The 16,492-nt window shown below is 41.0% G+C and overlaps 9 protein-coding genes across 9 annotated transcripts; 6 read left to right on the top strand and 3 right to left on the bottom strand.

Moving 5' to 3' along the window:
* Positions 1-1,026: 1,026 nt before the first annotated feature.
* ACB1 (long-chain fatty acid transporter ACB1) lies at positions 1,027-1,398 on the bottom strand (the record flags this gene model as incomplete). Its single annotated transcript, XM_003647308.1, has 2 exons — positions 1,027-1,263; positions 1,372-1,398. The coding sequence occupies 2 exons, from the start codon at positions 1,396-1,398 to the stop codon at positions 1,027-1,029; spliced, it is 264 nt and encodes an 87-aa protein (XP_003647356.1).
* A 721-nt stretch (positions 1,399-2,119) lies between these two features.
* ORM2 (sphingolipid homeostasis protein ORM2) lies at positions 2,120-2,719 on the top strand (the record flags this gene model as incomplete). The annotated part of the gene is made up of 1 exon (XM_003647307.1): positions 2,120-2,719. The coding sequence occupies one exon, from the start codon at positions 2,120-2,122 to the stop codon at positions 2,717-2,719; it is 600 nt and encodes a 199-aa protein (XP_003647355.1).
* Positions 2,720-2,968: 249 nt separating this feature from the next.
* NIT3 (putative hydrolase) lies at positions 2,969-3,859 on the bottom strand (the record flags this gene model as incomplete). Its single annotated transcript, XM_003647306.1, has 1 exon — positions 2,969-3,859. One exon carries the CDS (start codon positions 3,857-3,859, stop codon positions 2,969-2,971), a length of 891 nt encoding a protein of 296 aa, XP_003647354.1.
* Positions 3,860-5,121: 1,262 nt separating this feature from the next.
* On the top strand, positions 5,122-6,219 carry KSS1 (mitogen-activated serine/threonine-protein kinase KSS1; the record flags this gene model as incomplete). The annotated part of the gene is made up of 1 exon (XM_003647305.1): positions 5,122-6,219. The coding sequence occupies one exon, from the start codon at positions 5,122-5,124 to the stop codon at positions 6,217-6,219; it is 1,098 nt and encodes a 365-aa protein (XP_003647353.1).
* A 749-nt stretch (positions 6,220-6,968) lies between these two features.
* LUG1 (Lug1p) lies at positions 6,969-9,434 on the top strand (the record flags this gene model as incomplete). Its single annotated transcript, XM_003647304.1, has 1 exon — positions 6,969-9,434. The coding sequence occupies one exon, from the start codon at positions 6,969-6,971 to the stop codon at positions 9,432-9,434; it is 2,466 nt and encodes an 821-aa protein (XP_003647352.1).
* Positions 9,435-10,466: 1,032 nt separating this feature from the next.
* BUD8 (Bud8p) lies at positions 10,467-11,948 on the top strand (the record flags this gene model as incomplete). Its single annotated transcript, XM_003647303.1, has 1 exon — positions 10,467-11,948. The coding sequence occupies one exon, from the start codon at positions 10,467-10,469 to the stop codon at positions 11,946-11,948; it is 1,482 nt and encodes a 493-aa protein (XP_003647351.1).
* A 628-nt stretch (positions 11,949-12,576) lies between these two features.
* MTE1 (Mte1p) lies at positions 12,577-13,491 on the top strand (the record flags this gene model as incomplete). The annotated part of the gene is made up of 1 exon (XM_003647302.1): positions 12,577-13,491. The coding sequence occupies one exon, from the start codon at positions 12,577-12,579 to the stop codon at positions 13,489-13,491; it is 915 nt and encodes a 304-aa protein (XP_003647350.1).
* Positions 13,492-14,419: 928 nt separating this feature from the next.
* Positions 14,420-14,764, top strand: Ecym_6141 (Zn(II)2Cys6 transcription factor domain-containing protein; the record flags this gene model as incomplete). The annotated part of the gene is made up of 1 exon (XM_003647301.1): positions 14,420-14,764. One exon carries the CDS (start codon positions 14,420-14,422, stop codon positions 14,762-14,764), a length of 345 nt encoding a protein of 114 aa, XP_003647349.1.
* A 418-nt stretch (positions 14,765-15,182) lies between these two features.
* On the bottom strand, positions 15,183-16,199 carry TAL1 (sedoheptulose-7-phosphate:D-glyceraldehyde-3-phosphate transaldolase TAL1; the record flags this gene model as incomplete). The annotated part of the gene is made up of 1 exon (XM_003647300.1): positions 15,183-16,199. One exon carries the CDS (start codon positions 16,197-16,199, stop codon positions 15,183-15,185), a length of 1,017 nt encoding a protein of 338 aa, XP_003647348.1.
* Positions 16,200-16,492: the final 293 nt, after the last annotated feature.

Here is a 16,492-nt window from a genome sequence, read left to right as displayed (position 1 = left end):
AGTATGGAAACCAAAACCGGAACCCTTTATTTTTCTTCAGAATGTTCTAATTTTACCTTCAAACAGGAATCCAAAGAAAAATGGAAATGAGATAAAATAAAAGTTAAATTTAAAATTAATTCCACCTCTAAATCTTTTTTTATTAAACACTCACAACGACGGGCAGACACACACGACAGGCAGATACACAACCGGCAGACACACACACAGAGAGTCTTCTTTCTTCTGTTTTGTTAACGAAATGCTCCTTTTTCGAATAAAACTGGGAACAGAAATAGAACCAACGGCAACGGGCAACAATGGGGCGAGCACTCTCTTGAATGTAAGTCTGATATACTGTGTATATATCTCTCTTGCTTCTATATCCTCTCCTCAAAGATAAAAACGGTCTTGATCTTTTTTTTGTTGTTTTTTAAGGGGACAAAGGATGGCCAGGCAAAAGGAGGGGCGGGGCAATAATAATATTAATCTGGTGGTGGTATAGGTAGGTAGGTATATCTATCTTTTTGTTTTGGGCTGGAATGGAGTGTTTATGTATATATATTCGTAATTTTTGGGTAAAGGAGAAAGTAGTCAGTGCCCTCAACTTTTTTAAACGCAAGTCCCAGTCTAGTCCAGTCAGTCGGCCAGTCAGTCCGTCCAGTTTGCCAAGTAAATACTGTATTTGGGGGGTAGCTTGTATCGCAAAACCAAAAAAAACCCGGAGCTTATGAAAACTTGAAAACTTGAAAACGGCTTTTTGTCTTTGTCAAGTGAGGGTTTGCACCGTCACGGTGTAACAGTTGAATGGGAACTATAACTGTGTTATTTATATATATATATCCTTTATGTTTGGTTAATTATTCGTGTTTTTAGCATAAATAAATGGGGGGAGCTGCCATATTAGCAGCAAAAATAAAGGGCGCGCAGAACGCGGGTGGCAAAAAAATTCCGAAAAGGCTCACCATGGCCGGGTAACACACATGTAGGGGCATAATTGAAACCTCAGACTATACTTTACGTACGGGCATACACACACTATACCACCTAGTTGGAGTACTTGGCAGTTAGTTCGTCGACCAGCTTGATGTACTGCTGCTCGGCGTCTTCCTGGGACGTGCCCTTGAGCTTGTCCCATGCGTCCCACTTGTAGCGGTCTTTCATGTTGAAGATACCTGGTTTTTCTTTGTTGTTGTCTCCAACGGTGGCCTGTTTGTAGAGACCGTAGAGCTGGAGCATTTCATCCTGGGAGACGTTGGATGGGAGTCCATTAGCGGCCTTTGCCTGGAGGGGGGTTAGTGGACGGCACGGAGGGGGGATAGTGAGAGGCCAGAGCCAGGCGGGCCTGGCTCTGGCCCTCTGGCTCTAGCTCTAGCTGTGTGCGGAACATACCTTTTCTTCGAAGAGTTGAGAAACCATTGTTGGTTGTTTAGTTGGTGTTGCAGCTTGGCTGGTTAGAGGGCGATCAGCAGGGAGAGTGAGAAGGTAGCCTTTTATTTGCTGGTTGTTGGTTATGGGTGGTGGCCCTCCCCGCCCGCCGGCATAGGCCGGCGGGCGGGGAGGGCCGGGCAGGGAGGGCCGGGCAGGGGCCATGGTGGGGCGGGGGCACGCCGTGCCCCCGCCCGGCCGGACAGGGGCGGCGGCAGCGTGTGTCCAAGCTTCCCGGTCCGACGAGAAGAGCGTTCGGCAAGAGTGCATACTAGCACGTGACCAAACGATGGCACAGCTGGAAAGGGCGCTTTCTAATGCCACATCACAAGATGGATAATATACAATGTGATCCGGCCTGAGCAAGGACCTCCAGACTGTGAATCGAAACTAACCACATGTTCGGTTGTGTTGTTCTTGAAAAATTATATACAAGCGCATTCTATAAAAATACAAAAAATGGGATTCCAAAACGGGGCGATATTACTCTGTTAAAACTACTAACAGCAAGGTGTAAATGGTTTTGAAGGAGAATAAAAGGAAGCTCATAAAGGAAATTAGTATATATTTATAGTAAGCAGATACATCGAGGATTTCGAGCAGTTAGAAACTAGGAAACAGGTAGGAGGATACATCAAGAAGGAGTAGGAGAAGGAAAAGACATCTAACTAGAAATAGAAATAGAAATAGAAGAAACAAAGCGAAGAGAGCGATGGGACAATTGAAACCTTTCCCGTCGTATGGAAATGATAGAACGGCTGTGGAGCCGGTGCAAGACCACCGAAGACGGCGGTCGTCAAGTATAATATCGCATGTGGAGCCGGAGACGTTTGAGGAGGAGAATGATCAGCAGTTGTTGCCGAATATGAATGTGACGTGGGTGGAGCAGAGGGGTGCGTGGGGGATCCATGCGGTGATTATATTTCTATTGAAGTTGTTTTATAACATGGTACCAAGAATCAGCAATGAGTGGTCGTGGACAATGACGAACATGAGCTATGTGATTGGATCATATATTATGTTTCACTTGATTAAGGGGACGCCGTTTGAGTTTAATGGGGGTGCTTATGATAATTTGACCATGTGGGAACAATTGGACAATGGGGTGTTGTATACTCCGACCAAGAAGTTTTTGATTAGTGTGCCGATTGCGTTATTTCTGCTAAGCACGCATTACTCTCGGTATGATTTGAAGTTATTTTCGCTGAATTTTGTATTGACGACACTAGTAGCGGTGGTGCCTAAGCTGCCCTTGACTCATCGTGTGCGGATCACTATTCCAGGGATTACTGGCCCAGCCCAGATTGGATAAGATTGGCGTGGGGGACGGAGATGGAGGGAGAGCTACGTTATTACTATTACTATTATTATACTATTACTATTATATAATGTAATGTGCATTTATTTTTTTAACATATACGACATGATACGTATTTCAGTGGCAGAGGAAGTGTTCCATGTTGCAAAGCGTAAGTCATGCATTTCGACTTCCGAATTAGGCGTTGAACACGAGGGTTACATTATATTTGGGAGGTGCTGCGGGTGCTGGGCACCCGGTCAGCTATTTTGGCGGCAGGTTGCTAACGTCCGGATAGACATCAAAACGTCTTTGTATTGTGACTGGGATTGCTCGACGCACTAGGGTAATAAGCTCTGGATCGAGCTCCGCATAAATGATTTCTTCACCTTCTCCCGCCTCTGCGATCACCTCACCGCGAGGGTTAACAACAAGACTGTGTCCGTATGCATGATAGTTGCTGTTGAGATCGCGTGCTGGGGAGCAAAATATGGTATATATCTCGTTATCAATACTGCGGGAGCGCGCTAGCAAGTGCCAATGCATCGGTCCGGTAAAGGTGTTGAAAGCAGCGGGATACACCATGGCAAAGGCACCTCTTCTGGCACTAATGGTAGACACCTCGGGGAAACGGATATCATAGCAGATACCGACACCGAATGTGCCCTCGTCCATCTTCACTTCAGTAAGCTTGTCACCGGCGGATAGGGTGTCACTTTCCGTGAAAGTGATACCAGCTGGAATATCGATATCAAAAAGATGTATCTTGCGATGTTTCGCGATGAGATCACCTTGCGGGCCAAACACCAAAGAACTATTGTAAACCTTTGAGGTCTGCGGATCGAGCTCCGGAATAGAACCTCCAACAAGTGTCACCTTCCATTTGCGTGCCAAGTATGAAAGCATACGAACGGATGGTGACCCAACACCTTCCAAAGTGACAACTTCAGCATACTCTCTAAACTTGTCCGTAGCGTAAGGTGCAGCAAAACATTCAGGCAATACTAGCAATTTAGTCTCCGGTTGATCAGTCATGGCCTTCTCGACCATCGTAGCCGCATGCGCTAAATTCGCCATCTTATCGGGAGTCGAACCCAACATTTGCACCAATGCAACCTTTATTTTGGATCTTAAAATATTAGACATGTTTCTCATATGAGGACTAGATGATAGACTGCCAAACTGCTTTATAGTATAATATAGTAAGCCGCAGGTAAGATTCCAGGTTTCCAGCTGGATAACGCGGCTTGAAAGACAGTTGAATTGCAGGAGGAGGGCACTTTGAGAGGTACGCTTTTGTTTAACACTAATCCATGTCAATTTTTATATTTTTTAACGGGAGGTTGTCTGTTTTAGTGGTACTGATATCTCTTGGCATTGTATATCTCCCTGCATAAACTACCAACCAGTATATCTCTTGGGTAATACTCAGGGGAATGCTTTGACTACCTTGGTCGAGGGCTTATTACCCTACATAGTGGGTTTCTGATCTTACGGGCAGGCTTGCTCCGTAGACCGTAATCCAGATACAGTCTTCAACTTGCATTATGACGCACACTCCTGAGCTATTGCAGGATGCTCAAGACAAACCATGTCTTTTTAGCATAGACTTAAAGTCACATTTTGCATGTACTCAGATGTAGAAGCTTATTTTCTGAGAACTCTCTAATAATTGCCTCGGACGGTATAACTGTGGCCTCTTTCCGGTTCACAGATAGAAGCTACCTTTATAAAACTAATGTCTACATACGTGCAAGCATCTTCACTCCATCATGTTGCCTTACTCTTATAAGTGGCTCTAACTCTATCCACTCGGAGAAAGAAGCAGATCAGAGTATGTATACATATCTATATTTATACCTAGAAAAGTGTAACAACAAAGGAACATCACAAGCCAGGATCACTTGGATATAGGACCGCCGCAGAGAAGTGCCAACGCAAAGGAGACTCCCTTTCCAAGTGCAACGTGAGAAAAATATGCTACTTTAATCTATCCAAATGTTAGTAAGCACTAATGTCGCACAATGTTACACACTGTTCACTGAAACGGTATTTCTTATATCGGGGATGCCCACACTTTGTCCGCGTGTCAACATCAGACGATTAACAAAGCGATCCATTCTAAAGATCTGAAACTAGTTAGTTACTTTTGAGCATGAAGCGCATATTAAGCTCAATACAGAAGAAAACTATCAAACTCCAAGTTCACCGGACGCTAGTTAGTATTCAAATAGAATCCCGAATACTATAAAGTTAACTGGTACAATTGTTTGATTTTGTTCTAATATCCAACTTCCAACAGCCTGTTTTTCTTTTTGAACTAGTCGTCGGGGGGCTTTATTCAGAGTATTTGAGCTCGTCTTATCATCTCGACTAGTCACACAGCCAGCCGTTTTTGTCATATTTGATTTTTGCTAATGCCCAGGACTATAACCTTTGATATACCATCACGTTATAAACTTGTGGATCTCATTGGCGAAGGTGCGTATGGCACCGTATGCTCTGCTATCCACAAGCCAACAGGTACGAAGGTTGCCATTAAGAAGATTCAGCCATTTACTAGGGCTATGTTTGTGACGAGGACCCTAAGGGAACTGAAGCTCTTAAAATTCTTCCATAGCCATGAAAATATTATCTCAGTACTTGACATAGTACGTCCTACATCTTATCAAGAGTTTGATGCGGTTTATCTTGTGCAAGAACTCATGGAAACTGATTTGCAACGAATCATATCTCAAACGAACAATTTCCTATCTGACGACCACATCCAGTACTTTACCTACCAGATTCTGCGTGCGTTAAAGTCATTGCATTCTGCACAAGTGATACACCGTGACTTAAAGCCTTCGAACCTTCTTTTAAATTCCAGCTGTGACTTGAAGCTGTGCGATTTTGGCCTTTCCCGTTGCCTTGCTTCAAGTGACCGTTCTAGGGAGAATATGGTTGGGTTCATGACGGAGTACGTTGCCACAAGGTGGTACAGAGCTCCTGAAATCATGCTCTCATTTCAAGAATATACCACGGCTATGGATATTTGGTCCTGCGGATGTATTCTCGCAGAAATGATTAGTGGTAAACCGTTATTCCCCGGTAGAGATTACCATCATCAGCTGTGGGTTATCCTAGAGATTTTAGGCACCCCATCTTATGAAGATTTTGCACAGATCAAAAGCAAAAGAGCAAAAGCTTATATTTTAAATTTGCCCATGAGGCTAAAGATCCCATGGAACGTAGCATTGGGCACAAACGACATTAACCCTCTTGCTATGGATTTACTGGATAAAATGCTGACCTTTAACCCGGACAAGAGGATAAGTGCAGAAGAGGCGTTGAAGCATCCTTACCTTGAAACATACCATGATGCAAACGATGAACCAGACTATGAACTACTAAACCTGCAAGATGATTTCTGGAAAGTTGACAATGAAGCAAGACAAAAGACGGAAGAAGAAGAACTACCTTTAGATACACTCAAAATGATGCTTCATAAAGAAGTCATGAAACCGTTGCAATGAATTTCAACTATTAAACAAATACATCAATGCAAACAAAAATAAAATAAAGAATAACAATAATAGACAATTGATATAATAATAAACCTTTTAAAAAAAATGCCAACTAGTCTCACATAACCTTCAACCCTTATTTATACCTGAAACGTCAAACCGTCAAATATCCCTTATTCATGCATGTTATGATATTTTGCGAGAAATACCGTTTCTTGTTAAATTTATACACTAATTTCAATTTTGCCTCATTCATACCGACCATAATGGCATACCATTTTTTTGGTAAGTACTTGATCAATGCATCCATTCTCATATGGTGTGTGTATGTGTGTATGCGTGTGTGTATGAGAATTCTTGGCACTTCCTTATCCATATATTCCTACGTGTACACCTATTCTATATCTATATATCTATATTTATGTAACCATATGGTATATATATATATATAGAATATGGTCCCTTCCAATTCAATTCGTCGAAACTATTTCACACCCACTAGTATATCTCCTATTCCTACCATCTTTATGTCCATATCTAAAGTATTTTGTCTACGGTCGCATCGCTATCATTAAGAATCACGGTCATGTTAAAGTCGATTTTAATATTACGTTGGTTTTTCTTGACAGCCTTTAAAGAGAAAGCAAGCTCGAAGCATGAACACAAAGGGAGAATAATAATTAAAAGAGCTGAAAGAGACTACCAGGGCTCTGCGTTTACCGAAGATTGAAAAAATTAGCATTAGTTAGTTGTCAACTATGGTCAAGTCGTCTCATTGGTCACTACAATTACCGCCGGAAATTGTGTATGAAATACTTTCGTACCAATTTAGGGACTTGATGTCTAATGATCATCCCCCTAGCTCAGAGAAGTTCCATAGCAATTTGAAGATATTCTTAAGGAGTAATTCTACTGTTAATAGAACTTTCAACCATGTATGTCGTGTTCTAACTTATCGATATTTGAATTTTACCACAGCTAGAAGCTTTAATAAGGTGTTGGAGTTGTTGAAGGGGGATAAGACCGGTCTAAACAAGCTTATTCAGGTTGTTGATTTTCAAGAATTGAGTTCTATTGGATTGGGACGAACCCAAGAGATGAATAAGATGATTAAAAACCTAACTAACGAAACGTTGTATGAATTTTTACAGTTAACAGCGCAGAATTTAAGGGAATTTTTGGCTAGTGAACATATACAAGGGGATTTCGATGAAAATGTGATTTACTATTTGCTACGTCCAGGATCTACATTGAATGTTGTTGATTTTTGCGGATGTTCAGGTTCTAAGTTTACGGACACTTTTATTAATGTGGTAAACCGCTTATATGATGGTAGTACAGATGAAGTGCAGGAACAGAATTATCAGTTGACTTCGTTGGGTCTAAACGATTGTACAGACTTGCCTACAGCTATTTTGGGGAAACTATTGAAATATCTTCCTGAACTACAAAAGTTAGATTTATCTCATACGTCTATTGACGATTATACATTGGTAAATGATTTACCTCATTGGAAAAATATAACGCATCTATCTCTTGCAGAATGTTCCCAGTTGACACCCAGGGCAATCTTAGAATTTTTCAGTTACCAACCATCGATGACTGATGATAAGAATTGCACTTTGCAATGGTTAAATTTAAAAGCTCACAAGCATACTTCTTCGTGGACTGAAACACAGACTATGTTCTTATTAAAAAAATTATGTCGATACGGTCATAATACTACATTAGAATACTTGAACATAGATGGATTACCCTTAAATTATTCTGAAGATAATAGAGTTATTAAAATGGCATTATATTATCAATGTCAAGATACTTTAAAGTTCATTAAATTGAATTTTCCAAAATTGAAATCTTTAAGCATTAGAAAAGCAAATGTCACGGTTTCCAGGTTAGTCAAATTCTTATCTCCATTTGAAGAAAATGATATTGATAACATTGAATTTTCTTCTTCTGTTCCATCTTTATCATCTCAAACATTTGAATCTACCCAAATTCCTGTACAACGTTTAAAATTCTTGGATATATCTGGTAACTCATGCCTAAATAAATGGACAATGGGTGATCCTACATTATTCACATGTTCGGATTCAATAGTCGCTTTTGAATTGCCATTTGAATGTTGGGAACAGATCGAAAGCCGTCGCAATTCGGAAGCTGTATTTATGAAGCCAAAAAATACGTTTGGTTATAATGGCAAACCCTATTCTTATATCATTCAGGATTTTTCCACAGTTGACCAAGTTAAGTGGAAATGCTATCTTGACGCTTCTTATGGTAGGAGATATTGGATTTTCAAAACGGATGCAATTCTAAATGGCGATGATTTGGACGCTCGTGGATCTATTACACGGTATGATACACAGGGTAACAAAATAATTGACATTACCAAACAACCTGACTTCTTGAAGTTCGCTCAAAACAAAATCATGTTAGGTTGCGGAATTGTCCCCTTAAGTGGTATCCGGCGTAAGAAAACTTACCGAGAAACAAAGCCACCAATTTCAAGGTTCTTTGGTAGAGATGGGAAAATCTCTATGGGTGGCAGTCTTATGATTCCTAGACGAACTCCAAGATTACCCCGAGGCATGTGGAGATTAATGCACAGCGATCAATACACCAGGGATGTAGACATGGACGACTTTTCCGATGGATTCGGCTCGAATCCAGACATGTTGTCTTCCGTAAGCAGCAGCGAATATAATTTCGGAGTACTACCGCTGGTAAGAAGAAGCGGAACAAGAGATGGTCTATATTTGGATCGTTCTGTAGCCGACCTTATTATGGTGGGCATAAATGAAACCATAGTACCAAACAGTGCCGACAGTTACATTACTGTGGGTAGCAATCATGCAAATATAACTTCCGAAGACGCAGAGAGCAACTACGACTATTTAAATAACCCGGATTTACAAAGAAGAAGATCGCAATTCAGCTTGTTTCGCTTTGGTTCACGTGCTATAACTAACAATGATAGCATCCCTGCACACCCTCCTATATTAACAAGAGCATTAAAAAGCCACAACATCATGGGAAACAGCATATCCAGCCAAACAGGATCCATACCATCATCATATAAATACCTAGAAGATCAGAGTCCCCTAAACTTCTCTCCAGAAACTAACAAACTATACAAGGCATATTTCCAACTTGTTGAAGAATATGAAGTTTTTGGTTGTATAGAGAGAGGCATGTACCGATACTATAGCTTAAGGACTTAATTTGTTCAATAAAAACAGCATACCTCTCTTTCTACTACTGGCTTTTCATTACAAACATATCCATCTGCTTTTGACTACCACAACAGACTTCTACATCCCACAAACACATATTCATATATATTCATCATACACTGAATGCATTACTGTCTAATGAAGAATAGCATCGCCTTGCTCTTTGCACGCAAATGCAAGAACGGATAATATTACTATACGGATAAGAAATAACTCGCGTTTGATTGTTGTGTCGCTGACATTGGTACATACATTTTAAGTAATTATAATGCCGAATATAGTAATCATATACACGACCAGATTTAACTTCGCTTAAGAACGCTACGTCGAGCTCTGCGCAAAAATAAAAAGAAAAACAAAACTGTAAATGTCATTAAAGCTGTAGTTTCTCGAGAAAACATTAAACGGGAGGTCATAATTCTGCCTTTTACATAAATTCAAAATGTTACCGTCATCAACCTATGATATTATGTCTTTTTTCAAAATCTATCAAGTTGACTTCCAAGGGGAATTTTTTGTTTGTTTATTTGTTTTGTAATTTACATAAAACGGGAGGGTTTCCTTATTGAGATAGATTAGAAACGGTTTGGTAATATAGTGGAAAATAGTAAGAGAAAAAAAGTGAACAGCAAGAAAGACAACTAAGTGTATATACACAAAGACTATAATTTCTCATTCCTCTTCGTGGTAATTTATATTATCTATCATTGCTAGTCGCTAGTTCAAGGAGACGGTAGGAGAGGAGTTGAATAGGTTAGAATCAAGAAATAAAGATACTAAAAAGTACGAAGGCCACTGTTACGTGCGTGAATAATATACAGATACGATCGAAAGGTCGCGACGGTTTCGATATTACGGAGGTAATTCGATAAAAATACAATAAACCAACTTTAAGTCATTCGTTATTTTACTATCAAAAAATCCGTCAATTGTCTGTTATATTCTATTTCTCGATCATATTTGGAAGTAAATTGTGAAGATTAGCATTTGGTTTTGTTTGAACCTTTTTGTACCATCAGAATGTCATATATCAAAGCCCTAATAGATAAAGAGAGTCCGGAAGAATCTACAGATCCTGATACAGTTTCTTCTAGTTCTTCCAGCGGGTCTGGTATCATAAAGGATCTACAATATGGTCCAGCTAGAAGGACAAACTCTTTTTTCCAGGAATTATTTCCCTCTCCAAAAATACCTGATAGTGCCAAGAAGTCTCCTCCTGGGTTATCCATGCGGCAATCTCAGGACAGTCAATTATACAGTAGTGGAACTTCTGAATCAGATATAATGTCTATACGTACACATACTAGACCAGGGTTACCCCATCTGATAAGTTCCACAAGGACGTCATCGATTAAAAGGAATCCCAGTTGGTTTAGAGAACAACCGATGTTCATTCCGTCAGCTGGTTTCTCAAGTGCAGATTCGACCATCACACAAGTTACCAGTAATACAGAAACTCTGTTTACAGAATCACGTTCATCGACCAAGTCTATATCATCGAGAACCAGACAAGCTAGCATTAATCGTACGGCGAGTGGTGGCGGTGAGAGCTCTGATTCTCAAACAGCATATAGCATTCCAATGATACCGGTACAGTTGGAGAGATTTGGTCAAGAGCCTATAAAGGAGGAACAAGAATACGAAGATCTTCCACTGATATCTAATGCAGAAGAGGTAATACATGTTGGCATGCAACGTACCGATACAGAGCACGGGTTTCAGAATACTGCCGCCGCTTCTACTAAGGTGCATGGTAGGGCTGCAAGCTCAGGAACTCATTCAAAAAATGACTCAAAGGATGATTCGTCAGTGAAAGCCTTTCGTTCATCACTACTAGCCAATATCCTCCTACTTCCTAAGAGATCATCATACTTGGCAAGTAAGAGGCTTTCAGACCCTTCAGTGGAAATTCCACCACTTAGGTCCCTTTCTGGATCATTCCAACAGAAGTTGAAAGAAAAGAATCCTGCAGCTCATAGTGATGAACAAAGCCCCAGTGAACGCAGCAATACCGATGAAAGTTCAGCTGTAGACAATAAGTTACCACATCCAGAACCAAGCAAGAGAAAAAGCACCATTATGGATCTTGACCGCAATAAATTGGATCAGCTTCTTCAGATATACGAATCGGCAGGTCATAGGAAGTACTGGGTCGACACAGAAAAATCACCTGTGTATGGGTTTGATGCTAAACGAGATGGTGATTGGATGCAGTACAGATCTCTGTTCAGCGCCTGGAGAATGATATCGATTCTACTGATTGGGTTGTTAATTCCACCCTTGTTATTCATGATTGGTGGAGGCTCCTATTCAGGTGTATCGGACAAGACTTTGTTGAGAATTATCATTCACAAAAAACATAGGGAGAATGTCGATCGTGGGTTTATATGGAACGTTGATGTTAAATGGTTTCGACGACTATCAATACTTGTGGGTGTTGTGGAGTTATTCACATTGCTGGCGTTGGTGAGCACAGGGTTTGGAATACAGTTGTCTGGGTGACCACAAGAACAACAAAGGTTAGATTAAAAAACCAAGAGACATATTATCAAGAGGATAGCATATTCTGCTCTCTTTATATTTCCTACTTTGGAGTTGAAGGACTATTCGACGAAAAACTACCGACCACCTTCATCATAAAAAGTATGAAGAGCAAATATGGGATAAAAGAATGGGATCTTCCCAGGATCAATAATATATATAAGAATCCAACGTTTACCCTCCTTTATAAACTACTGGATCACTATTATAATACAAGGGGTCATTCCTAATAATGTAGCACTGCAGTAACGACTAAGATAATAAACATACAACGACTACTGTACAATGGTTCAACATGTTGGGCAAGAACCTTAGTATTAGGACTATCACTATATATGTCTATATGTATAAACAAAAGTACTACTACTCTACCGCTGTAAACATACAAAATATTGTTATTACTAAACTATATGTATATATATCTTGACGTTGACACTTCAGAAGGTTTCTCAACAATTCACTGGTTTTGAATATTGAACAGCCTTTTTTATATCTTGAAAAATCGTCTAGATCCCCAAAATGCCTGCGAAATACGAGGAATAGCAGCACGCCTACTACGCTCCAAGAGTATATATATACCGCAAGTATTATGCCAACTGGTGGCACGATTTCCCATGTAATGGAGTATCATTGTCAATATACGGATCAGTTAAGGAAGAAACGCAAAGCTTGGCATGACGGGAAACTGAAGTATTTCCAGCTAACAAACAAGTTCCAACTTTTTACTGAGGGAGGGATTCTACTCTGCAGTGAATTCGTGACTAATAGTAGACAGTTAGGCAATGTACTAGATCAAGAGGGGTTCGGTAATGTGGAGCATCGCATATTTGGGTCATATGTTGTAATAATCTCAGATTTGGAACGTGAATATGACAATGAAATTAATCTGTACAGACCCCATCACCAACCTAAAATGCAGGCATTAGGAAGAGTGATGTTAAACTATAAACGTACCGATTCTTCTATAAGTCCCAGCAATGCAGTGGCCAACAAGGAACCTTCGGATCAAACATCCTGTAATATAACAACGGATACAAACACCACTGCTCCTATTACAAGGCATACACTGTCGTTACAACTCAACAAGCCATTTAAACCTCCAAAACTGGTTGGCAGTCCTACACTAAAGCCAAATGCATTAATGGCACCAAGAAAAAAAGCCAAAACAGTCCAAGCATGCGTTAGAACATCCGAGGCGACCCCCAGCATGACGCTAGCTTTCAATAAGCCTTACAGGGCCCCGAGGATGAAATCTTGCCCCATACAACAACTCAAGACGGAAGACGACTTTCCAACTACACAGACAAGCAAACGGTCACAAGCATATTATTCCCAGCCTTCCCCCCACACAAAATCCACATTTGGAACCTCGCAACATTCTGTCGACCACGAGAGCCCACAAATCCATAATTCTTCTGATCCACCAAATAATCATATAGCCCTCACCAATCGTGTCCAGTCGAGGAAGCGAACTATATCTCATGATCCTATTACCCTCAACTAATATTAAAAATAAAATACGTATGACCTACATAGCCCTTTTGTAGTTCTACCTGACACACTCTGCTATACTCTGGGGGGAATTAGCCGCAGCGAAAATACCCTGCTCGTTCTTTCTCTCATCCATCATCTCTCTTTCAAACGTCAAACGTCATCGTTTCCCCCGTTTCCATATCCTCCATATCTGCGTCCACACTATTTTAGCTGATCGCCAAGCCAATTCCATTCGATAGGCAAAAACTATCAAGGCTATCCTAGTAGCTGCCCAACCCGAAATTACAAATGTCTACCTGCCCTCCGCAACTTTCTCTTGGTGCTTCCAAATTCAAACTCTATAGCACGCTCGATTCCACAGGAACCATCTCGAGCCTTAAGCCTTGGCTGACGCTTTGGCCAGCATCATAAGAGAATATATCACTACAAATCCACACGGACCCCTACCTCTCAGAAGAACAGGCAGTCCTGGAACTTATGACCTACTTTGCATATAATTAGAAAGGCCGCGTTTCGATGGGAATATATATCTGAACTGAACTGTAAAAGCCTGACTGGAACCCACTAGCATGTGGTCAGTGCGGTACTAGGCACCTACGGGCGTCTTTCCATCCATAGCTTAGACCGACAAGCAATTAAGAAAGATACTTAAGCATAAACACCATACAATAAAAAAACCGCAGCCGAAATACGGCCTTCGAGCCAGAGCTCACTTTCGCTGCTTTCATTACAGAGCCTCGAATAGAATCTGTGGAGAAGGGCCCTTCTTGTTGTTGTTCTTCTTCTTATTAGCAGTATGGTGAGGTAAAAGAAGGCAAGGTCGGGTATCCGGGAGTTTCACAGACAAAGCAAAAATGATGAGACATAAAAACCAGAGAATATATAATAAACTACTGGGATAATCCATGTTGGAATAAACCATAAGGATAGTTTTAAGAATGGCAGCGGGCATGTCGGACAACGAGATCCAGCATAAACGACCAGGGGGGCATAGTGAAGGATATATCCATGATACATGGAAGATGAAAAAACCTTTACGATCTTGTGTGAGATGCAGGAAGAATAAGGTCAAGTGTGACTCTGCGATACGGAGGCCTAAGCCGTGCTCTTCTTGCCTAAAGAAGGGCGTTAGCTGTGAGCTTGAATATGTGATACCTCCCCAGAGGTCGAAAGAGCTTAGGAACCTTTATGAGAATGTTGCATATATGCGTTTGAAATTGGACGAACTGACCGAGTCCTGTGACCGACTGCTTGGTTACTGTAGGGCAGGTGTGGACGTTTAAAAGCCCTAGATGGGAATGGAAGGAAACCGAATGTTGCGAGAACGGAGAACCAAGGTATACACGAGCACTGCGGTGGTACTTGAATGCATCCGGACTTGTGGTTGTGGTGTTGGGGTATCAAGTCCGGTTTACTGTATAGCGACTCTCAACAACGCTAAGGCCGATGTCGGAAAGTGTGGCCTCTTCTACAAACTTGTTGAAAAAGCGTGAGTTTGTGGTGTAATTATCGAAGGGCACTTCAATTTGCATTCAGGTGCCCAAATAGTATATGCAAGTACATATATATTTATTTAAGTCATCAGTAATAATAGCTACTTAGGCATTTTTGGTGGCACCTGTCCGTCTGTCCATGTAGTTGACAGGAAAGAGGTGTACGAGGCACACGGTAAAAACGAAAAGTTGGATATTAAGATAATCTTTATTGGCCCTGAATCTTAGCTTGGATTAGACCAAACAAGGTAACGATATCAGCGGAAAACTTTCTGATACCTTCAGAGAGCTTTTCTGTAGACATAGCGTCATCGTTCAAATCAAGTCTAAATTTAGCTTCATCGTTGATGTAGGAAACCTTTTCTGCACCTTGTTCCTTAGCAGACTGGGCATCGAGAACCCTTGGAACAGGTTCATCTGAACCCATGAGTTCTTCCAACAATGCGGGCGAGATGGTTAAATAATCAACACCAGCCAACGCCTTGATTTCACCAACATTTCTGAAGGAGGCTCCCATGACAATGGTCTTGTAGCCGTGCCTTTTGTAGTAGTTGTAGATCTCCTTGACGGATTGCACACCTGGATCAGTTTCCGCAGTATAGGTTTGACCTGTAGAAGCTTTGTACCAGTCAAGGATTCTGCCCACAAAGGGGGAGATCAGAGTCACGTTGGCCTCAGCTGCTGCCACTGCTTGAGGGAACGAAAACAACAAAGTCAAGTTCACATGGATACCGTGTTTGGACTCCAATTCCTTGGCAGCTTGAATACCTTCCCAAGTCGACGCAATCTTGATCAAAACCCTCTCCTTCGAAATACCATCCTTTGCATACAACTCAATGATCTCCAAAGCCTTCTTAACAGTACCCTCGGTATCAAACGATAATCTAGCATCAACCTCCGTAGAAACTCTACCTGGAACAACTTCCAAAATCTTCTTACCAAATTCAACCAGCAATCTGTCAACGGCAGCCTCAGTCTGCTCTTCCAAACTACCACCTTGCTTCTTACCGTATTGAACTGCTACATCAATTAATTCTCCATATCCTTCCTTCTTAGCTGCTGCCAGAATTAAAGAAGGATTGGTCGTTGCATCCTGTGGCGTGAACTGAGCAATCGCCTCAAAATCACCAGTGTCCGCAACCACTACAGTACCACTCGACTTTAGTTGCTCAAGGGAATTGTCGCCATCATCTGATTTGTGTTTCTTCTGAGTTGGTTCTGCCATTTTTGATATTTTATTTTCAATTCAATTGGTTATAGCACCTTTTCTGAATATATATATAACTGATAATAACAGGAAGATATATATATAACAAGACACCTTCCAGAATTATGTGGTATGGAATTGAAAAGGTTCTTGGTTTAAACCAAGTGCGTTTTGAAAAAAACTTTTGGCTTACAAATTGGCTTTCTTCAACAGAAAGAGCAGAGTCGTTCAATCAGTATAAGAAACCAGCAAAACCACCGTATTTCAGACGGTGGAGGTACAGGAATTTGCTCTGTTAGAAAGGGAAAGTG

Source organism: Eremothecium cymbalariae, chromosome 6 (genome assembly GCF_000235365.1).
Source record: "Eremothecium cymbalariae DBVPG#7215 chromosome 6, complete sequence".
Taxonomy (NCBI): domain Eukaryota; kingdom Fungi; phylum Ascomycota; class Saccharomycetes; order Saccharomycetales; family Saccharomycetaceae; genus Eremothecium; species Eremothecium cymbalariae.
Note: the sequence above shows the minus strand (reverse complement) of the source record. Positions and strands in the feature narration are given on the sequence as shown.